Source organism: Taudactylus pleione, unplaced genomic scaffold, assembly GCF_031769625.1.
Source record: "Taudactylus pleione unplaced genomic scaffold, aTauple2 ptg000711l, whole genome shotgun sequence".
NCBI lineage: Eukaryota > Metazoa > Chordata > Amphibia > Anura > Myobatrachidae > Taudactylus > Taudactylus pleione.
In genome coordinates, this window is record NW_028285113.1 from 12,564,068 (window position 1) to 12,588,208 (window position 24,141).

The window sequence follows — 24,141 nt, forward strand, 5'->3', positions numbered from 1 at the left end:
CCCGGTATGCAATCGGGAAGCCGACTGCCTAAATACCGGCAGCCGGCTTCCCGACTGTCATATCCCGGCAAGGGTGAAATGCCGGGCGTCTAGATGTAGACACCCGCATTTCCCCGACGCCGGGAGACCGGCGCCTGGCATCACGATCGTAGTGATGCCGGGCGCCGCGAGCGGACAACCGCGGGGGGGAGGGTTAGGTTTAGGGCTCCCGAGGGGGACTTAGGGTTAGGCACACCTCCGGGGGACTTAGGTTTAGGCAGCGGGGAAGGGGGTGGTTAGGGTTAGGCACTTAGAGGGGGGATTAGGGTTAGGCACTTGGGGGGGGAAGTTAGGGTTAGGCACCCCTAAGGAGGGTTAGGTTAGTAAATACTCACCTATCCACAATCAGGATTTCCAGCGCTGTTGGGCTTCCGCTGCTTCGAACTCTGCTCATGTCGGCCGGCGGTATTTCATACCCATTCCGTATCCCCGTCCCCCCCGCACTGCATCCTATGTATCCCCGTCCCCACACACAGTGCATCCTATGTATCCCCGTTCCCACACACACACAGTACAGAGAGCACTCCCTCACACAGTGCGTCCTATGGATCCCCGTCCCCGAACACAGTGCATCCTATGTATCCCCGTCCCCACACAGTGCATCCTATGTATTCCCGTTCCCACACAGTACAGAGAGCACTCCCTCACACAGTGCGTCCTATGTATCCCGTATCCACACAGTGCATTCTAAGTATCCTCATTTCCACACACAATGCATCCTATGTATCCCCATCCCCACACAGTGCATCCCATGTATCCCCGTCCCCACGGACAATACATCCCGTATCCACACTGTGCATCCTATGTATCCCCTTCCCCACACACAGTGCATCCTATGTGTCTCCGCCCCCACAGTGCATCCTAAATACCCCCATCCCCACACACAGTGCATCCTATGTATCCCCGTCCCCACACACAGGGCATCCTAAATACCCCCGTCCCCACACACAGTACATCCTATGTATCCCCACATACAGTGCATCCTATGTATCCCCGTCCCCACACACAGGGCATCCCATGTATCTCCGTCCCCGCAGTGCATCCTAAATACCCCCGTCCCCACACACAGTACATCCTATGTATCCCCGTCCCCACACACAGTGCATCCGATGTATCCCCGTCCCCACACACAGTGCATCCTAAGTATCCCCGTCCCCACACACAGTGCATTCTATGTATCCCCATACACAGTGAATCCCAAGTATCCCCGTTCCCAAACACAGTGCATCCTAAGGGCCGTATTCAATTAGAGGCGAAAAGCCTTTATCGCCTGAACACTTTTCGCCTAATTCAATTCCATGACGATTTCACCTAAGCGGAAACTTGATGCATTGAATTCGGCAAAAAAAAAAAAGAGTCTCCAATGAATAGCAGGTGAAAAGTGCAAAGTCTTTATTTTGGGGTGCAAACGTGGAGTAACAACTCATAACCCTTGGATTTTTCACGTTTTTAAAAAGTTCACTTTAGAGACATAAATATATGCTAGCACCCATTTTCAGGTACCCCAAATTTGACAGGACTACTTATTTTCACCAAAAAATACTGCTTTATGCCATTCTTCACCACTTTTACAAAGACGCTAATAGCAAGCTATTTACACAACTTTATTTAGGGCTATTACTACATATCTATATTGATTTCCTTTGTTAGTGTATCTTTTTTTGGGGTACAGACTGATTTTTCCCCAATTCTTTTAAGTACTTTTCGCCTGTACTGCATTCGCCTATTTCCGTCTTTGCCTGTTTTGCAATTGAATTAGGCGAAAAGCGTGGACGCGCACGGAATGAATTCGCCTCTGAAACAGGCGAATGAAGTTGAAAGCTGGACAGGCGAAAACTTTCAGATTTTTCGCCTCTAACTGAATATGGGTCAATGTGCCCCTGTCCCCATGCGCACAGCACAGACAGCGCTCCATCACACAGTGCGTCCTATGTATCCACGTTCCCACAGTCGGTGCTTCCTATGAATCCCCATAAGCACAGTGCGTCCTATGTATCCACGTCCCCATACGCACAGTACAGAGAGCCAGGCAGCGCTCCCTGACACAGGGCGTCCTATGTATCCCCGTCCCCAAACGCACAGTGCAGAGAGCCAGGCAGCGATCAATCACACAGGGCGTCCTATGTATCCCCGTCCCCACATACAGTGCGTCCTATGCATCCCCGTCCCCACACACAGTGCGTCCTATGCATCCCCGTCCCCACGCAGTGCGTCCTATGCATCCCCGTCCCCACACACAGTGCGTCCTATGCATCCCCGTCCCACACACAGTGCATCCCTGCGCTCCCTCACACAAGGCGTCCTATGTATCCCCGTCCACACACACAGTACAGAGAGCAGGGCGTCCTAACTCTCCCTATCCCCACACACACATAGCACAAGAGCCGGGGAGCGCTCCCCCTCAAAGTAGGCTCTGACTTCGTTCGTTGTTATAATGACTTCTGAGAAGAGAACGCCTGAACCTGAGTCTGCGTAGCACACTGGCGTCACTCCTGTGCGTTACGCCCCGCCCCTCGGTCTGACGTCCGCCCAATGAGGTGCCGGAGAGCGCGCCGCCCCTAGCAGCAGCAGCGCCGCCGCCGCGAGCCCGGCTGCGCCTCGGTCATGTGACTCGACACGCGCCGGCAGGAGCAGCGGTAGAATCTCGCGGGATCCGGCGGGAGGACAAGTTGTGGGAACATGGCGACGTCTCATCTCTTAAAGGTATGGAGCCCCCCTCCCCCCACGCCTCCGCAGCGCCCCTATCCCGCAGCCGGTACCCCCTCCCTCCCCCGTGCACTGTCTATCCGTGCTGTAATGTCAGTCACCGGTGATGTCACTGCCGGACCGGCCCGGAGCAGTACACAGACCCTCCCCCCCTGTCACTAGTGCTGCCTGTCACTCAGAGTCCGGCCGCCGTGGGGGGGGAAGGGGGGGTCATGTATGTGACCCTTCTATTATAAATGCCCAGCCCCATCACTATCATCACACCAGCAGCAGCTTCTATACCTAGAATTATATACACTAATATGTGTGTTATCTCTCTACGGGTGTGTGATATATATATATATATATATCTCTATGTGTGTGTGTGTGTGTATAAATAAATAGAATATCATCTAGTAGCGCAGCAATAAACCTCCTGGTCGGATAGCTGTTCTTGCTGTTATGGTATGATAGGTGACAGAAGGCTGTACTGGTTCTGACTTTTACCTTTAGATGAATGACACTGGATGTACAGTATATGTAGATTGGTTATTGGAGCAATCAGTGGATGCTCGCGCTGAATAGTGATACATAGGTTGTTCTCTTATTGTTCAAGCATTCTCTCCCAGTGTTATCTACCATGTTGTGTTCTCTCTAAATATAACCATAATAAGCACCTGTCCATCTTTTATCTACATTGATCACTGAGTGTGCGTGTGACGTGTATCACTGAGTGTACGTGTGACGTGTATCACTGAGTGTGCGTGTGACGTCTTATTACTCACTAGCTGCCTTTATAAACAATTGAATCACCCCCAATGAGTATGCATGTGACATTTATCACTGTGTGCGTGTGACGTCTATCACTGAGTGTGCGTGTGACGTCTTATCACTGAGTGTGCGTGTGACGTCTTATCACTCACTAGCTGCCTTGATAAACAATTGAATCGCCCCCAATGAGTATGCATGGGACATCTATCACTCATTGGGCGGAATTCAATTCTCTCCAGCCCCTATCGCGCCCAACGGAGCTATTCTATTCTTGCTCCTGTAGGGCGCGATCAGCTGCCAAGCGCTATATTTCAGCTCGCTGCCCCTGGGGTATGAGAGCTGAAATGTGCGAAAAGTGACATGTTTGGGCGCCCAAACATCACTTTTCGCGATCGCGCCCAGCACTTTGGTCGGGTTTAGCTGCTTTACGCGGCTAAACCTGACCTCTATGGGCGCGATCAGCGTGAAATTCTGGCACAATTGAATAGCGGCCCGCGATCTCCTGTCACTTTAGACGGGAAATGTGGGCCGCGAAATCAATTGAATTCCGCCCACTGAGTGTGTATGTGACATCTATTACTGAGTTTCGCCTGGAGCACACAAATGGTTTACTGATAACATCCCCATTCTCTTCAATGCTGTTGAGCTATAAGATATTGCATTTTCAATGTTCGTAGTTGTTCACCTAAACTCTTGACAATATCTACATCAATGTAAATCGCTCAAAACAGTACCTGTCACCCAATGTGCATACCTAACACTTTTCCATCTCCTCTTCTAAACTGTTCATCAGCTGTTCCTTTAACTTATCACTATGTGGTCATTTGTGGCACTCTGGAGTTGCGGGTATACACGCTTGTTTTGCTGGGCATACTTTTAAATAACTCAGATGTGATTTCTCATCTAATTCTATATGGTGCATACACACGGTCAGATTTTTCCTTCAGATCTGAACTATAACGATTTAAAAATCGTTCAGTCATTCATATCTGAAGGAAAATCTGACATGCCTGAACGATGGACGATGCGCGTTCCCGTTTGTCAGATAACGATATCTGACATCTGATGTGTTTGCAGTCAGACTTGGACGATTCCATTCATTTTAATGCAGTCAAAAATTGTTCAGTCGTTCAAATCGTTCATCTGACAAATCTGACCGTGTGTATGCTCCATATCTCTTAAGCTTGGTACACACTATACGATATATTGTCACAACTTTGGTCGGATTAATATATTGTGCACATCATTTAGTGGGCCTGGTTCAGAGTTGGCAATAGAGAGCAAGTGACTGTGTACCTGGACAAACCATGTTGCAAAGCAAGGGGTGAAAATACACTACCGTTCAAAAGTTTGGGGTCACCCAGACAATTTCGTGTTTTACATGAAAACTGACTTTTATTTATCAAATGAGTTGCAAAATGAATAGAACATATAGTCAAGACATTGGCAAGGTTAGAAATAATGGTTTTTATTTGAAATAATTTTGCCCTTCAAACTTTGCTTTCGTCAAAGAATGCTCCTTTTGCAGCAATTACAGCATTGCAGACCTTTGGCATTCTAGCTGTTAATTTGTTGAGGTAATCTGAAGAAATTTCAGCCCACGCTTCCTGAAGCACCTTCCACAAGTTGGATTGGCTTGATGGGCACTTCTTGTGTACCATACGGTCAAGCTGCTCCCACAACAGCTCAATAGGGTGGAGATCTGGTGACTGCGCTGGCCACTCCACTACAGACAGAATATCAGCTGCCTGCTTCTTCCCTAAATAGTTCTTGCATTATTTAGATGTGTGCTTTGGGTCATTGTCCTGTTGGAGGAGGAAATTGGCTCTCAGAAAGAGTCAAAACATCATCTTTCATGGACAAACATCATCTTCCATGAAAGATGACATTTTGTCTCTTTCTGAGACCCGATTTTTGGAGGGAAAAATCCGAACTCGGCATGCAAATTCGAACCTAACCGAGCCTGCACATCCCTAATTCAAAATCCCTTTTACCTTGTACAAATCTCCCACTTTACCAGCACCAAAGCAGCCCCAGATCATAACATTACCTCCACCATGCTTGACAGATGGCGTCAGGCACTCTTCCAGTATCTTTTCACTTGTTCTGCGTCTCACAAATGTTCTTCTGTGTGATCCAAACACCTCAAACTTCGATTCGTCTGTCTATAACACTTTTTTCCAATTTTCCTCTGTCCAATGTCTGTGTTCTTTTGCCCATACAGTATTAATCTTTTCCTTTTATTGGCCAGTCTCAGATATGGCTTTTTCTTCTGTCTAGAAGGCCAGCATCACGGAGTCGCCTCTTCACTGTAGACGTTGACTTTGGCGTTTTGCGGTTACCATTTAATGAAGCTGCAAGTTGACGACTTGTGAGGCGTCTATTTCTCAAACTAGAGACTCTAATGTACTTGTCTTCTTGCACAGTTGTGCATCGGGGCCTCCCACTTCTCTTTCTACTCTGGTTAGAGCCTGTTTGTGCTGTTCTCTGAAGGGAGTAGTACACACCGTTATAGGAAATGTTCAGTTTCTTGGCAATTTCTCGCATGGAATAGCCTTGATTTCTAAGAACAAGAATAGACTGTCGAGTTTCACATGAAAGTTCTCTTTTTCTGGTCATTTGGAGAGTATAATCGAACCCACAAATGCTTCAGATACTCAACTAGCTCAAAGGAAGGCCAGTTTTACAGCTTCTCTAACGAGGAGACCCGTTTTCAGCTGTGCTAACATAATTGCACAAGGGTTTTCTAGTCATCCATTAGTCTTCTAACGCTTAGCAAACACAATGTACCATTAGAAGACTGGAGTGATGGTTGCTGGAAATGTGCCTCTATACACCTATGTAGATATTCCTTTAAAACCCAGACGTTTGCAGCTAGTATAGTCATTTACCACATTAACAATGTATAGAGTGTATTTCTGATTAATTTAATGTTATCTTCATTGAAAAAAAACAGTGCTTTTCTTTCAAAAATAAGGAAATTTCTAAGTGACCCCAAACTTTTGAACGGTAGTGTACATAAATTTTCTTTGCATTTGGAGTAAATAGTGGCTGCTTTTGCATGTAACCCACAAATACTGCACAGCTTTATTTTTACACTGCAATTTAGATTTGAGGTTGGACACACCCCTCCCAAATCTAAATCTCCCTGCACATTTTATATCTGCCCCAGCTGCAGTGAAGCATGGTTTTACTAAGATGTGTACCCAGTGCGATCTCTCGTGTGGCGGGTCACGGGGCATTCGGCATGCAGGTTCGATGGGCGATGTCGCTGACGATGCGCGGGAGCACGCATCGTCAGCAGCATAGCGGGTTCACGGTGCCCGATGTGGACAATACGCGCGCAGTGTGTACCCAGCTTTACTGTATTTCCAAATCTGCCTCAGGCCCAGTGAGCACACCCGATCTGTTGTTCACCCTATCATTCCATTTGCTGTTCTGCACAGCAGATGGGACAATGCAATCAACATCGCCATGTTGTTACATACAGCTTGTAACGACATGGCGTCGTACACCAGATCGTGCAGTGTGTACGGCACTTGTGATGTATAGTTATAACGCATCATTCTGCCGCTGGGTCACACATCAAATAGTGTGTACCCAGCTTTAAACTTTGCTTTAATTATCATTAATGTAACAGTCTGACGAGTGGCTCAAACAGAACGTGTAGTATTCCCACCTGCTAACACACAGAACATGAAGTATTTCATAGATACAGATACTGTATGAACATTTTCTTACGTTGCAATAGACAAAACACAGTAACTGGGAAATTCAATTCCGAGCGACGTGCAGTCATGCAAATCATTTGGAATTACGGTAACCCAACATAATTTTACTGGGCTAGTTTAGATGTGCTGCCATTGCAGGCGTTTCCATGATGGCATACTACCGGCATCACTGAGAATTGAATCATCCCCTAAAAATATAAAGATCTCAGGGCTGACTTTACATTTGGTAAGGACAATCTTACAACACTTTTTATTTAGTTATTTATTTATTTGATGTCTTATGTGGTGTTTTTTTCAAAGACAGAATGAGGGAAGAAAGGAGACCTGTGACAACAGTGGGGAAAAAAGGAGATCTAGGTCAGGCAAGGTCAGCAACCAATAAGCATGAGACTTCATTCAGGCCAATATAGAAATAGAAGGACAACCACGACATGTATGACTAGAAGAAAACTGAAAGTATTAACTGCAAAGGGAGTGTGACCAGATTAGATGCTCAATGTAATATGAAGTTCATGGTAACCACATCGTTAAGGGGGAAAAGCAGAAGAGGAGATTTGGAAGCCTATGGTCTCCATAGTGTAACTAGCCTGAATCTTAGCTAAAATGTTTGGTGATGATTCAGTTCCTCAGTGATATGGGCGAATGCATACATTGCCGAGAATCACTCTACAGCATCATTGCAGATTTTCCTGTGCAATTCTATGGGATGTGAAGGAAAATCTGTGATGTTAGTGGCTGAGAGTTGCCAGAGAAGCTGCTAACAATTAAATACCACCCATAGGGAGAAGTGGAAAAGACGTATCCTTCCAATGCAGTGCAATGGCAGCTCTGATAGCAATACGGATGCAGCCTGCGTCATACTTATTATGGTTTGGAGATGAAAGGGACAGTGATATATAACAAGGCAATGTCAGGGGAGAGGGGCAATATTTTCAACCATTTAAAAGGTTAGATGAAAGACATCAGCCCAAGGGGTACCAAGAAGTGAAGAAGACTAGAAATATATGAAGAAGAGTCCCATTGTCGCCACAGTTCCACAAACAGAATTTAGTTACAGAAGGAGCTGAATTATGTTTTTCTGGCATCCACTGCATTGTAGGCATAACTTTAAGCAACATTTCAGAGTGATTGATACATTTAAGCAGTATGAACGAGTTGCAGAATATATCTGTCCTATTTTAAACCGATAAAAGGCCTGATTCAACTGCAGACGCAGTAGCTGCCGCGGCTACTTGCATGGTAGCAGGACATGGTAGGAAGGGTAGCAGTACATGGTAGGAAAGGTAGCAGTCTATGGTAGCAGTACATGGTAGGAGGGGTAGCAGTACATGGTAGGAAGGGTAGCAGTACATGGTAGGAAAGGTAGCAGTCTATGGTAGCAGGACATGGTAGGAAGGGTAGCAGTACATGGTAGGAGGACATGGTAGGAAGGGTAGCAGTACATGGTAGCAGGACATGGTAGGAAGGGTAGCAGTACATGGTAGGAGGACATGGTAGGAAGGGTAGCAGTACATGGTAGGAGGGCATGGTAGGAAGGGTAGCAGTACATGGTAGGAAGGGTAGCAGTACATGGTAGGAGGACATGGTAGGAAGGGTAGCAGTACATGGTAGGAGGACATGGTAGGAAGGGTAGCAGTACATGGTAGGAGGACATGGTAGGAAGGGTAGCAGTACATGGTAGCAGGACATAATAGGAAGGGTAGTAGTACATGGTAGCAGGACATGGTAGGAAGGGTAGCAGTATATGGTAGGAGGACATGGTAGGAAGGGTAGCAGTACATGGTAGGAAAGGTAGCAGTCTATGGTAGCAGGACATGGTAGCAGGACATGGTAGGAAGGGTAGCAGGACATGGTAGGAAGGGTAGCAGGACATGGTAGGAATGGTAGCAGGACATGGTAGGAATGGTAGCAGGACATGGTAGGAAGGGTAGCAGGACATGGTAGGAAGGGTAGCAGTACATGGTAGGAAAGGTACAATACATGATGGTAGCAGGACATGGTAGGAAAGGTAGCAGTACATGGTAGGAAAGGTTGCAGGACATGGTAGGAAGGGTAGCAGTACATGGTAGGAGGACATGGTAGGAAGGGTAGCAGTACATGGTAGGAAGGGTAGCAGGACATGGTAGGAAGGGTAGCCGTACATGGTAGCAGGACATGGTAGGAATGGTAGCAGTACATGGTAGGAAGGGTAGCAGTAAGGGACCAGCGCATCTGCAAATTGCTGAACATCGGGAATCTGCGTGAAATCAACTGCGTCTGAAGCTCAATCAGACCCAAAGACACGTGAAACTCTGACCACCTTTCATTTTAATATGAAAAAGTCTCTCCCTAGCCAATCTAGGCCTTTTACCTCTCCAAATGAAGCATGAAGTTATGGTGTAAAATTTGTTGGGTAGTCCTTTTATTTGTTTATTTTAAAATTTGTTTTCAAATGCTTAAGGGGTCTATTTGCTAATGCTGACCATACACGCTACAATTATCAGGACGATCCGCCCGATATCGGCGGATCGCCGCGATAATTGTAGCGTGTGGGGGGGCGACCGAGGGTTGAATATTGCTCGGTCGGGCATGCAGGATTGTCCAGCATGCCCGTCCGATGCGATATTTCCCGGTAAACTGTCGGCCGCATCGGGCAGTGTATGCACAGCGCAGCCGACAGACAGACATTTCCTGTGTTCCTTCCGAAGGAACAGGGAAATGTCTCCTCCCCCGGGGGCGGAGCGCAGATGTCGGGCTGATACACGCTCACAGTGTATGTCGGCGACATCTGCGGCTGGCAGGCTGCCAGATGAAATGTCTGTCGGTCTGACAGACATTTTATCTGGCAGTGTATGCCCAGCATTAGCAGTGTTAGGAGACAGAGTGAAAAGTGATAAGTCTGTGATAAGGTGCCAGCCAATCCGCTCCCAACTGTCATTTTTCAAACACAGCCTGTGAGATGACAGTTGGGAGCTGATTGGCTGGCACCTTATCACTTTTCACTCTGTCTCCTAACACTGCTTAAGGGGGGCATCCACTACACAATTTTAGCAGGCGATTGTTATCGTTCAATCGTTTATAAATCGTGCAGTGTTTGGTCATTAACGATCAACGATGCGCGCTCCCGCTGGTCATTTGATCGTCTCGTCAGTTGACTGAACATTCAGGTCAATTTCACTTGATCGATCTATTAAAGATAGTTTGCAAATTGTTTGCATATCTTTCAGACTGAAAGATAAAATTTCAAGGGAAAAAAATCAAGGGAAAATAGTTTAGAGATTGGACAGGGAGTAGATCGTCTAGTGCAGTGATTTTCAACCTTTTTCAACTCGAGGCAAGATTTTAAAATTGCCAAGGCACACCATCCGGTGATGCGGCGTGCGCGACCTATGCAAAAACATACACATTGGCTCTCACATAAAAAAAACACACGCATTGGCCTTCACAGGAATAAAACACACATAAAATTGCCCCAAAGATATAACACACACATACATTGGCCCCCACATAAAAAAAAACATGGGCTCCCACAGAAAAAAAAGTAATAGACCCCCCACAGAAAAAAAATAACATAGGCAACCACAGAAAAAAAAAATAACAAGGATCCCCCACAGAAACAAACAAAAAAAACAACAACACATAAAATCAAATCATACTGGCTACCACATCAAAAATAAATGTAAATTTTTTTAGACTTACCTGTCTGTCATCGGCTGCAGGTTCCCACGGTGCGGAGCTGGCTGGTTGCGGGTGGCTAAGAGGAAAGGGCTTCCTGGCCGCTGGAGGGAGAGATGTACTGGCTGGCCACGGGCGGGTGGGAGAGAAGGGGTGGCTGGTCGCCGGCGGGTAGTACTGGTTGGCCGCAGGCAGGAGTTAGTGAAGGGGTGGCTAACCGCTGGCGAAGGTGGGAATACTGGCTGGCCGCAGGCGGGAAGGAGAGAAGGACTGGCTGGCCGCGAGCGGGAGGAAAGGACTGGCTGAGACTCTGTTGGGGCGGGCAGGCAGGCCAGGCAGGCAACGCGGCATGCGTGACCTGTGATGTCACGCTGCCACGTTCAGGCAGGTCACGGCCCGGGCGTGCCCCTGAGCTTCCCAGAGGAGCTCAGTGGCAGCGCTGCCCGGGCCGCAGCTCTTTAATGTGACCGGCGGCTCTAGCGCTGCGGCACACCTGACAACCGTCCGCGGCACAGCGGTTGAAAACCTCTGGTCTAGTGGATGTGCCCCATTAGTAAATAGACCCCTCAGTCCTTGAACTGTTAATTTCTTCAAAACTAGTCATGTGATAAACCAAATTAAAGCCTATGAAAGTGTGCGCAGAATGTTTTCTCTTTTTTTTAATTCAAATATTTCGGTCCTCTCTTTAAAAGAGGTTTTGTCTAAAGTAAAAAAAAATTGAGGATTTTTGAGATTCGTACTCTACATGAGAGAGGAAATTACATTTGCAGTCCGTTTTGATGGTCCATTAAGTATTCAGGATAAAATCAAAATTGGAAAACTTGGGGGTAATTGAAACCTGGATAGGTTGATCTAATCAAAGTATTACTTTTTAATGACACTACTGTTCTTAATAATCCATATGTTTCAATTCCGGATGCTATAGTCTGAAACACATTATAGTTAGCTTTTTACATTCAGTAATAAGTCACCATTCTGTGCATTGCATTCCCTTTAATGAGCTTAGATTTGGAATACATATCTGCAATCTGGGAATTTCAATTTTTTGTGCTGTTCAGCAGCTGCGTATATCACGGATAATTACTGCAGAGGAACATCACTCCTGTTACTGCATATCCCTATTGTGGTGAGAGGTAAAGGATCAATGAATGAATGCAATGTGCCGCCATTATCTTAGTACTTACCTGCGCCATTCAGGTAATACATTGCGGGCTTCACTTATAATTGACTTTCCCCAAATGTTTCATATTTGAATATTCAGTGTTTGTTATTCACATGAATGTGTTCTGGTTTGCAGTATGCTTAAGTTGTTGATATTAGTTGGAGGCGATTCAATGCAGCGGGTGTTGAATAGCGCCAGGAGGGAGCTCCCGGATCTATTCAATTGACCCCACTGTTAGCCTCCTGAGGGTGCGAGGACAAATCAGACTAAAGTGCTGCCCACAAGGCTGTTTTCCGGCTTAATGCTGTATGGATTTAAGCAGTGATCGCGCTGAGTGACAAAATATGTGGGTCCTATCTGACCATTTCTGGGTCCCATCATAATTTATGCTTTAGAGGTCCCCATATGCCACCACACATCCCCTTAGAATGCCCATCTGACACCGCCAACAGCATCAGGCCTCCCCACATGCCGGCTTAAAGGCCCACCCCATGCAGTGCCCCCAGTAGTAGTCTCCCTATGCATTGCCCCCAGTAGTAGACCCCCTATGCAGTGCCCCCAGTAGTAGTCCCCCTATGCAGTGCCCCCAGTAGTAGTCCCCCTATGCAGTGCCCCCAGTAGTAGTCCCCCTATGCAGTGCCCCCAGTAGTAGTCCCCCAATGCAGTGCCCCCAGTAGTAGTCCCCCTATGCAGTGCCCCCAGTAGTAGTCCCCCTATGCAGTGCCCCCAGTAGTAGTCCCCCTATGCAGTGCCCCCAGTAGTAATCCCTCCTATGCAGTGCCCCCAGTAGTAATCCCCCTATGCAGTGCTTTAGAGGTCCCCATATGCCACCACACATCCCCTTAGAATGCCCATCTGACACCGCCAACAGCATCAGGCCTCCCCACATGCCGGCTTAAAGGCCCACCCCATGCAGTGCCCCCAGTAGTAGTCTCCCTATGCATTGCCCCCAGTAGTAGTCCCCCTATGCAGTGCCCCCAGTAGTAGTCCCCCTATGCATTGCCCCCAGTAGTAATCCCCCCCATGCAGTGCTCCCAGTAGTAGTTTCCCTATGCATTGCCCCCAGTAGTAATCCCCCCCCATGCAGTGCTCCCAGTAGTTGACCCCCTATTCATTGGCTCTAGTAGTCCCCTCTATGCAGTGCCCCCAGTAGTAATACCCCCCTATGCAGTGCCCCCAGTAGTAATCCCCCCTAATACAGTGCCCCCAGTAGTAGTCCCCCTATGTATTGCTCCCAGTAGTAATCACCCTCCTATGCATTGCCCCCAGTAGTGGCCCACCTATTTGCCCTTTAGTGACCTGGGCCTAATGCCCAGGTCACTCACATCTATTTGGGGGGCAGATACCTTCAATTGGGCCTAATGCCCCCTTGGTAGTCCGGGCCTTGTGCCCGCCTATATACCCACAGGCCTATTGCCTGAATTTATCCCACTGGCCTAGTGCCCGACAACCCTGGTGGTCTAGGGAGAGGTTAAATACCTGTGGCCCAAGGCCGCTTACCAGTACGGTGGAAGAGGCTGCGGGGGGGAGTTTCGTTAGCTCTTTCTTTCCACCCCCACAGTCCTCTCCGGTCCTCAGCTTCATTCTTCTGCCACTGGTCCCTCCTGGCCAGCGGCGCCGCCTCTTCCTTTCTTCTTCCTTGATTACGCCGTCTTCTTGCCTCTTGCACGGCCACCGGAACTGTTGCCGCAACGCTCTTCTCTTCGGGAGGTCTTCACTCCTCCTCCTCCGCCTCTGGACTGAAGTTTCCCACTCAGCGGCGTCCAATACAAGACGCCGCTAGTGGGTGAGGCTATGACGCATCGAGCCGCGTCTGCCTCCTTCTGGCTGCTGGACCGGGAGCTGTGTTTGGCTCGTGGCCAGTGCCAAACAACCGCCGCCGCTTCTGGGCGGCGATCTCCGCTTAGCTTGCACCCGGAGCCAAGCTTCTTCCGCCACCACTTTACCACTGAACGCTGGTGGAAGGGACCAGGTGGTCACTTCACCAGGAACCCGCCTTGGCTGCTTACCTGGCGCTGGGAACAACACACAGTCCCAGCGCCAGGCACGGATGTGTCCCGCAGGGGACACCTCTCCTCTGCCTGCAGTTGCGCTGATGGTGGGATCAGACACTTAATCCCAGCACGGCTTTCCACAGCAGCAGCCAATGAGAGTCTGTCTGACTCTCATTGGCCGCTATAACAAACAGCGTTGTGTCTTTCTCTGCAGGGGGAGCACGCTGTGCTGCAGCCAGCTGTCAGGGATTGGCCACAGCACAGCGCGTCCTCGGGGACCCGGCTACTTTTCAAAAGGGAGTCCCCAGTGCTCAATCCCGGGTTAGATACGCACTATAGCGCGTATTTGCGAACACTGAGTACTTTACCAGTTTTACATATGCACATATAACTTGAATGGAAAGAGGCTTATTCCTAGAAGCTAGGCTACGCTAGCTTTTTGTGATGAGCAATATTGTGTGAGTTTGCTTTACTTGTAATCGCTGTACACATATGAACCCAGTTGCACTTGCGACTGAATACCGTGCTCTTATGAGACATACCCATAATTGTAGCATGCTACAGTCTTCTCACGTCACGTGACTATTCTCACCCATTCACAAGGATGGTAGTTACATCTTAACTGAAGCCAGAAATCTACTGAAGACCATAAAAAATGCCAATATGTAGCTATAAGTTGCAGTCTCTGAGGTACAGACCCACCGCAACATGCGTTTCCAGCCCAAATGAGAAATGTAGGCCCAGTATACTAGTAAGTGCAGGACCAGATGAGTGTGAACAGATTTAATGAGACTGATTTGTGCATGCTGAGCCTTTTTACAATTTAATTCGTATAATGGCATTACAGAGTATAAATACATTTGATACACAAAACGTTAGGGATCAAGACCTGAAACCACTTCCTCTTAATGGCGCCCATGCATCTGCGATGGATTGTCCCAATTCTGCCAGGGTCGGGGAATCTGGGAAATCCAACATGGTGGTAATCCTTGATTCACCGATTCCGACCAAAAAATTTATTGAGGGCGGGGATTTTTAACATGCTGGTTTTCCCTGACCCACCGACGGATCACCGATCATCAATGGCTGCCAATTAGAGGATCGGATTGGCAGAACAGGGAATGAGGGCTGTAGCACCAATATAACATTTCACGAATTACAGGTGTACATTGTCAGTCTTCTTATTCCCTAGAATGCCTTTGATTTATTTTACACCATATAGCACTGCTTATAAAAATCATTGCACACGCTCCATAGATATAGGACTCTGTATACAGTACTTATACAGTATATTCAGTGTACATCTGACTATAATTCTGTCGTGCCTCTATAACATTTAATATGGATCTGGCAAGTTAAATATAAAAGTGAACTGTTATTACTTGTCACACCTCTGCCATAAGCTCCAGTGACAAGTACAGTGTTACATGAACTTTGCGGGATTTGCATACTGGAGCTGTTGGCCTTAGGAATGAACAACCTCTACGGTCACATGAGCTCTAAATCTCCCCAGAACTATTTAGCTGGACATGCTGTTTGTGACCGGAACCTATGTAGGCGATATGCAGAGACTTGCCAAGAGCTGGAAGTTTATTCAGAAATTGAAAATGACTGTTGCAAATGTAAGCCCTTATTGGGAATGCTAACAACTATTTTAGGGTCATTTTTGTATGGTAAGTATGAAATATGAGAGAATATTTCTATTCAAATGTTTACTTCTGCAATAAACACTTGTTAGCCTTCCCAGTAAAACTGCTGGGCTCCTATGCTCAAGATCCCACACTGTATAAAAACTGACCCCTGCCAAGACTAAAAGCAGACCCGTCCCCTTCACACCATTCCACATTAATCAGCTACCTGAACTGACAACATCATTAGAAAGGCTATTGGGCAACTATGAATATTAACATGCTTAAGAAAATCAATTAGCTGGAGGATATCCTGTGGCAACTTTAAACTTTTAGAAGTAAAGAAGTGTTCAACACAGTCTTCTGATTTGCTCTTATTGAACACTTCATAATCACAGGTTTATCATCCTTCTTTGGTACTGAATAAGGTGTTATTGCAGGAAGTGAGGGGCACAGGTCTGAATGTTGTGAGTTGTTAACTTTACATTGCATATACACTTTTACTTGAATTACTGTTGATGTTAGGCAACATGTCAATTATAAGCAATCGGCATATAAGTATTTAATCATTGCAGCAGCACACTGGGCACGGTTCAATTCAACGCAAATTGAATAGTGCCGGGAAGGAGCTCCGAGCTATTCAATTCAGCGCGCTGTTATGTCAGAGAAGCCCCGTTCTCGCTCCTTAAACATGGTGTTTTTTTCGCGAGAACCGGCATTCTCCGACTTAACTGCCTGGCGCGATGCTGTTTCCACAGGGCTAAGGGCAGCATTGCGCCAGAATGGTTGTCGGATTTCTGCTCGCACCCCAACTGGGGTGCGAGACTAAATCCTTATTCGGGCTTAACAGTGCGCTGGATTGAAGAGCTCCTTCCCGGTGCTATTCACTTCGCGTTGAATTGAATCCAGCCCATTGATGGGTAAATTGTAACCTTTGCAACAGGAACTGTAGATTTCTCATTTTAGACCCACCTGTCTAATGCTGGGCACACACTGTACGATATATAGTTTGTGCAGCCAAGAAACAATATATCCTTCACTGCATCGGTTTGTGTGCGCTCATGATATATTTAGTGTTCATTCTAGCACTCTACACCTATCACAGCCCATGCAGTTCCTCTTTCCTGTCTGGGGTGTCACTCACTCTGCTCTGGTGCTTCTAGCACACTCAGCGGATCCAGCAAACTTCTGAGATACAGACCAGTGTGTGCTAGAAGCTCCAGAGCAGAGAGCGACACCCCAGGCAGGAAAGAGGAACTGCATCTGTTGTGGCGCACAAGGTGCTAGATTGAACACTAATAACGACCATCGTAGATATATCGTGTCGGCCAAGCAGCATGGCAGATGCGCATCTACTGGTGTGTATGAGCGACCAACCGACCATTCCCGTTATGCTTGCTGCAGGAAGTGCCAACAGTGCCATCACAACTGGGTAGGCACATTTAAATGCCCGTCCACTTGTGATGTCTAGCCAAACATATAGAGCGACCGATTGGTAAGTGTGTATACTTAGCAACTCAATTGCCTGGTCGGCGGGATGGTTGGCTGTGTGTTCCCCATTTAAGATAGAGGGAGACATAGAGCTACATTAATTGTGTTATAACTGAATGTAATTTATTTAGCCTTGCCATCATCCAACGATTATACAGTCACTATAAAAGGATGTGTTAAGATTTGTCAATATTATTATCACTTAAACTACTCTCCTGCTGCTTATAACCCATACAAGGTCGGACTGGCCCACTGAGGTCCAGAGGACCACGCGATCACATCATTGTTGCCCAATCCCCCCCCCCCACACACACACACACACACACACACACACACACTATACAATGTCGAGAGTATCGGCATTGTAAAACAGGGAGTGTGGCTACGATGACACGATTCAGTGTAATCGCATCATTTGCTCCCCGGACTGCAGGACGTGGGTGGTGCCGGGCAGCTATGAGAGACTTAAATGCTCTTCCGGGTGGTAGGAAGCAACAGCCAAGATTCAGAGTCCTCCCAGCCGTTCCAAGAGAGTAGACCAGTGTGAATAACTTGGTTAACTTCATTTTTTTTTTTACAATGGCAGCATATATTTGGCATTTACCTGACCTAATGCTAATCTCATTCAGTTTTAGGCCCAGGCTGTTGTGGGGGTATCCTATCATATGTAGAGTGCTTTAATATGGTGTACTTATAGGCTGGATCATCATGTGCTTTATTATACGTAGGTTACATTATACTGCATTCACTAGGGTGTATTTACTACTGTGCATAATACTAGGAAAAAGTTCCCTCCAACACGCTGCAAAATAACCAGCATAAAGACTTGAATACTACATGATAATAGAAATTCAGAGATCTTTGTTGCATATATTTGCAATGCATGGTTAAGCACCAGGCTGCGTCCAGGCTTCTCTGTACCGGGGTCCCTAACACTACATGGTAATAGCACCCACCCTGGGTCATATAATTGCAGACTGTTGTGCCACATGATAACCGCACATACATAAATATATCTAAGTTGAGAGCCAACTCACCTGCAGGTTCCCCAGAGACCTCCAAAAAATTGCACTACAGAAACCAGCACACACTCTCAACGCTGGTCCCATCCAGGCATTTCTATGATCTCATTCACTTTTTACCAATTAACCTGCACTTAAAAGGAATCTCCAACCACATTTTCTTTCATTGTTTTGTGCATGAAAGTAAATGTGAAACTATTGTCTGATTGATTATATTTTCATCGCTTGGTGTAAACCTTTCTGTTGGAGGTGTCCTTTACAAAAGAGCAAATGCTTTTTTATGTCACTACTTTTGCGCAAATGATTTCTATTCACGTAGACTTGTGAGCCAAGACTTATTGTGCAAAAGTTAGCAGCCCGTGGGGAGAGGGCAGGTAGGTGGTTTGGGGGCATTCCTTGCAGATTGTGAGTCTAGTTTGCACTAAAGTGGAAAAACAAGATTTTCATTTTACTGGACAAGGTTCGTTCAATGATCTGGTGAGATGATGCATTTAGGTACATGTTCCCCTTTGAAAAGGTAGGAGCATAAACTTTTACTTCCTGCCAAAGGACATCACTTCTCCAGCTGATCAATGGTGCTGGAAGCTCAGTCTTGTTCTTCTCTGATATATGTTGCACCCTCTGGTTGGGGGGGTACATAACAATGGCTTTTTATAGGGCGTGTGGCTTATAAAACATTATTTTATTACTGAGAGGGGTGTGGGGCTGTGATTTATGCTCACTTGGGGGGGGGTCTATTGCCAATGGGGGTGTGGGAAGTGATTTATAATGGGGGCCTATGGACACGGGTGGTGTGAGACCCCCTAGGCCAGTGGTTTCCAAACTGTGCACCGTGGCACCCTGGGGGATGCCTCAGGTTGGTGGTCCAGCACCAAATAAAATTATTAATGGTCAGTGTAATATGTGGACAAACAGAAGCACAAACCTGTCCAACACCACATAACTGAACCTAAGGATGACAGGTTTGCTCAATTTACTTAATTTTACTAAATTTTTTTCTGAATTTCTCAATAAAATCTTTTGGCTTGGGGGTGCTGTGAAAACAAAGCAGATACTGTAGGGCGCCGTGATTCAAAAAAAGTTTGGGAACCAATGCCCTAGGCATATATATATTTTTTTTAATAAAATATATTTTTAAAAATACTTTTTAAACTATATTAAATTTAAAAGAAAAAAAAAATACATTTCTGACCGGTTTTGCAGCGAAAAAAATTGTCATTTAAGTGTTTAAAACCTGTCGATGTTTGCAGCAAATGTTTTTTTTTTTTTTCTTCAATTGACATCTCGATGCCCGATGGAAGGATATATCGGGCGGCCGTACACAATTGCACAATCCGGTGTACGGCTGCGTGATATACCCTTCTATCCTGCATGCAGTCGTCAGCGACGTCGTCCAGCGCATAAAATGGAATGACGTCACTGATGATGCACGTGAACGCGCGGTTGAGGGTACACACTAAGCGATATGGACGATACATCATTCCTATCCGCGTTCGAACATTATATAGTCTAATATGTTGTCTGATGTGTTCCCGGCTTTAGTATTTATGTAGTCCATGATATCCTGTCTCATTTATAGGAAGGAAAGTAAATCACCATACTATTATCATTTGGTGTTTATGTTGGTAGGCCTTTAAGGCACTTTTTGTATCAGTTTTGTAGCAGTTTCTTTTGTTTGCTTATGTGCTAGTGAAACTTGTGTTTGCAGTGTGAATTGATTTGTGTTTTTCTTGTTTTAATTTGTACATGGGGAATGGAGATAAAACCCTTGTGTGCCTGGAAGATTGGGTAAACCTACTATTAGGTGGGTTGCACTTGTAAAGTGATAGCGTTTGCAAGCTTGGGGGATGTGTTTTATTTATAGAACAGTACGTGGTCGCACTGCAGGGCTATTTGCAGGGCTTGTCTGGTATCTATTTACGAAACTTGATAGGCAAGTAACTATAAATTGTATATTAAAAATACATTATGGTGAAACCTTTCTAATTTTTTGCTGAGTATGATTTATTCCAAAATGAAAGCTTGATAGAGCCCAAGCAAGTATTCTGCCATTTAGTTATATGATTTTTACACTGTTCCTCTTCAAAGTAAAGCTTGGTACACACTGACAGATATATTGTCCGATCAATTGATCGGCCTATATATCTGGAGCCCGTCGGCCAGTGTGTACCATCGATATGTCTGTGAACGCTGTCGTTCACAGATAAATCGCATCGGATCAGCTGCATCGCTGATAGACCGATATATCTGCAGACATATTTGTCCATTGTCAAGTGTGGACACATGCAGCGGCAGCCGCGGAAACCCCGGCTGTCTAGAAGATGATGGTCGTTCAGTGTATATGAACGACCATCATCTACAGGGAATGGGATTGAAATGCCGGCGGCTGTGTAGCCGGCGGATCAAAACCCAACAGCGCCAGCCCGACGCGGAGGAAATCCCGACAGCGGAGGTAAGTAATCTAACCTCCCCCCCCCCTCCTAACCCTAACTCTTCTTTAGTGGTGCTTAATCTACTCCCCAAGTGCCTGACCCTAACCTCCCCCAGTTAGTGCCTAAGCCTTACACCCCCCCCCCTCCCCACACCCTAAACCTAATCCTGCCGGGGGGGGGAGGGAGTCCCTAATCTCCCCCCTAGTACCTAAACCTAACCACCCTTTCCCTAACCCTATCCCCAACCCCTTCCCGGAGGGTCCCTAAACCTAAACCCCCCCCATCCCCGGCTGCATCAATACTTACCTCCGCCACTGGATGATTGGTCCGGCGTCCTGTCGGGGTCCCAGTGTTGGGATTAACATAGGTGACAATTGTAGTGTGGGGATTGAGACCGGCGATAACTACATCCCATCTACAGATAACTCAATCTGCAGATATATCTTTGCAGTGTGTACCCACCTTTAGTGTCACTTCTCTAAACAGCTGTAGTAGAAATATCTGCATGTTTGCATATGTCTGTTAACTGAACACTGATAAAGCTGAAAAACACTTTTCTTTTTAGTAGAACTAATTTGATTGTTTCTCTGTCTTATGCATCACTGGCAAATAATAAATATAACCTAAAAGTTAGCAACATTACTTCATTTTAGATACGTATTGTCTTTTATTTATTTAGTTTTTTTACTACTGTTCAGAAAAACATGGACATAAGTGTCCATACGTGCTTGAAGACATAAACCTATTGCCTTCATTCTTGGAGCAGCTGTTACCACAGACATAACTTTTCTGTGTGCTCTTCCTTGCCTTACTTACACCATCATCTACTGCCAATGTCACCCAACGCTATCACAGACATAACTTCTCTGTGTGCTCTTCCTTGCCTTACTTACACCATCATCTACTGCCAATGTCACCCAACGCTATCACAGACATAACTTCTCTGTGTGCTCTTCCTTGCCTTACTTACACCATCATCTACTGCCAATGTCACCCAACGCTATCACAGACATAACTTTTCTGTGTGCTCTTCCTTGCCTTACTTACACCATCATCTACTGCCAATGTCACCCAACGCTATCACAGACATAACTTCTCTGTGTGCTCTTCCTTGCCTTACTTACACCATCATCTACTGCCAATGTCACCCAACGCTATCACAGACATAACTTCTGTGTGTGCTCTTCCTTGCCTTACTTACACCATCTACTGCCAATGTCACCCAACGCTATCACAGACATAAGTTCTCTGTGTGCTCTTCCTTGCCTTACTTACACCATCATCTACTGCCAATGTCACCCAACGCTATCACAGACATAGCTTCTCTGTGTGCTCTTCCTTGCCTTACTTACACCATCATCTACTGCCAATGTCACCCAACCCTTGGGTTCTGCTGCCCTGTTGCTTATTTGAGTATTATGATGACAAATCATGCATATCGTCTAATGTGAATACACATTTACACGCTCCAAGTGACGACAACTGGTGTGATTGTTTTAATGCCTATTAATCTTAGACCTATAGGATTATTGTTGTGTGCCACTCTAAAGTGGATTGACAAGCTGTGTGTCATTAGGCCCATGTGGATGTTCCTCATGTGTTCAGCACTCCTCACACGTAATTTCCTGGTGGTCCTCCCTACATATTGGAGACCACAGGGGCACTCCGCCAGGTAGATGATCATTGCACTATCACATGTGATGTGTTCCCTGATACTGAATTGTTTCTTTGTCGTTGTTGATGTGAAGGAACTTATACGTTTGGTAGTTATCGGACAAGTTTTACAGGTCTGGCAATGTCCACAGTGGAAGAATCGCCCCTGTGGTTTTAAGTTAGTCAAGGTTTTCTTTACTTGTATTCTAGGTGGGATATGGTTCTTGTTGAGAGTGCGGTTCAGATCATGTGCCTTTCTGAAATACAAGGTTCGGTTTGTTGGGAAGGAGCTCTTTTAGTTGTTCGTCCTGTAAGAGGACATGCCAATGTCTCTGTAGTATTTTCCTTTTAGAGTTTGAGCCCTTACTGTATTGGGTGACCATACAGGTCAGATATTTGTTATCTAATTTTTCTTTTTGTTTACTCTGTTTTGAGACCAATAGGGGTTCTCTATCTAATGTGAGTGCTTTCTGGAAAGCCATTTCCACCAAAGTGGGGTCGTACTGTTTGGCTATGAACTGGTCTTTCATTTTCCTACCTTGTTCTATATAATCAGACTCTTGGGTGCAATTGCGTCTGATACGAGTAAATTGACCTAAGGGGATATTAGTGATCCAATTTGAGTGATGTCCACTTCACGATAAGATGTAACTGTTTGCATCAACAGTTTCCTGAAAACTTTTTGTGTGTAGTGCATTATTTTGGATAAATACAGTGAGATCCAAAAAAATTCACTTGGGTGCGGCTGTACTCTGTAGTAAAGGCCAGGACAAGATTGTTCGAATTTATATAGGCTTATCTCCGTATTCAATTGCAAACACTTTTCGCGTACGTGAAAACGTAATGCAATGTAATGGCCGAAAAAGATTTGCTTCTGAATAGGGGGAGGAAAAAGTGCAAAATCGCTATTTTGCGGTGCAAAGGTGGGGAAACCACTCAGCACTCTTGGGACAGCCCCCCAAAGGATAACTGCGTAAAAAAAAAACTACAAAAAAGAGGAATACCCCAAAAAAGCACTTTGAAAAAGGGGGCGAAAAAGTGCAAAGTGGGGGTACAAATATAAAAACTAGTGAAATATACTGTTGGTGGGTCTACAAGTATGGGTGAGGTGTTTTTTTGATTGCAGTTGTGTGCTGAAGGTGCTTTTTTGTTTCTTATAACTTCACTTTAGCAACTTTTAATATGCTTGCACCCATTTTCAAGTGCCCCAAATTTGAAAGGACTACTTATTTTCACCTAAAAATACTGCTTTATGCCATTCTTCACCACTTGTGTAAAGACGCTAATTAGAGGTCAATTGTGTGAATTTAAGTACCCCAAACTGTTTCAATAGGGCTAAACGGACACCACTACATTGATCCCCAATGTTTCCGCATCTTTTTGGGGGGTTCAAGCTGATTTCCCTGATTCAGACACCACTTTTCGCCTGTTCTGACTTCGCATGTCTCCGTTTTCGCGTCTTTTCGAATTGAATAGGGCGAATCACGGGTACGCGCACGATAAGTTTCCGTGGCGAAAATACGCAATGTAGGCAAAAACTCTGGCAGGCAAAACTTTATCGCGCACGCGCAAAACTAATTGAATACGGGCCTGAGTTTGCATTTAGAACACATTTACAGTAGACCTCAGTGATCGCTGATAACTGGAGTTACAGCTGTTTTTGCCGTGCATTGAAAAAGCTTTCCAGCATGGAGGTGAAATGCGTTGTTGTTTTTGTTTTTTGTTGAGCCTTAATCATTCAAATAATATTCAATATTTCAATATAATTTACTTTTAGAAGTTTGGGCCATATTGTCTTTTTATTCCATGCAGCAGAAGAATAGGTTATTTGCACAGCATACAGACATGTTGGTATTTCTACTTCAGGGTCCATAGGGTA

General features: G+C 45.8%; 1 protein-coding gene across 2 annotated transcripts in view; it reads left to right on the top strand.

Moving 5' to 3' along the window:
• The first annotated feature begins 2,561 nt into the window (after nt 1–2,561).
• CUL5 (cullin 5) overlaps nt 2,562–24,141 on the top strand; it is an 83,077-nt gene continuing 61,497 nt past the window's right edge. Inside the window, exon 1 of one of the 2 annotated variants that reach the window (XM_088456754.1) lies at nt 2,562–2,742. In XM_088456754.1, coding sequence (XP_088312880.1) covers nt 2,719–2,742 — 24 coding nt within the window. In that variant the 5' untranslated portion in view covers nt 2,562–2,718. The remainder of the gene's footprint in view (nt 2,743–24,141) is intronic. The other variant, XM_088456755.1, reaches the window with a different exon arrangement.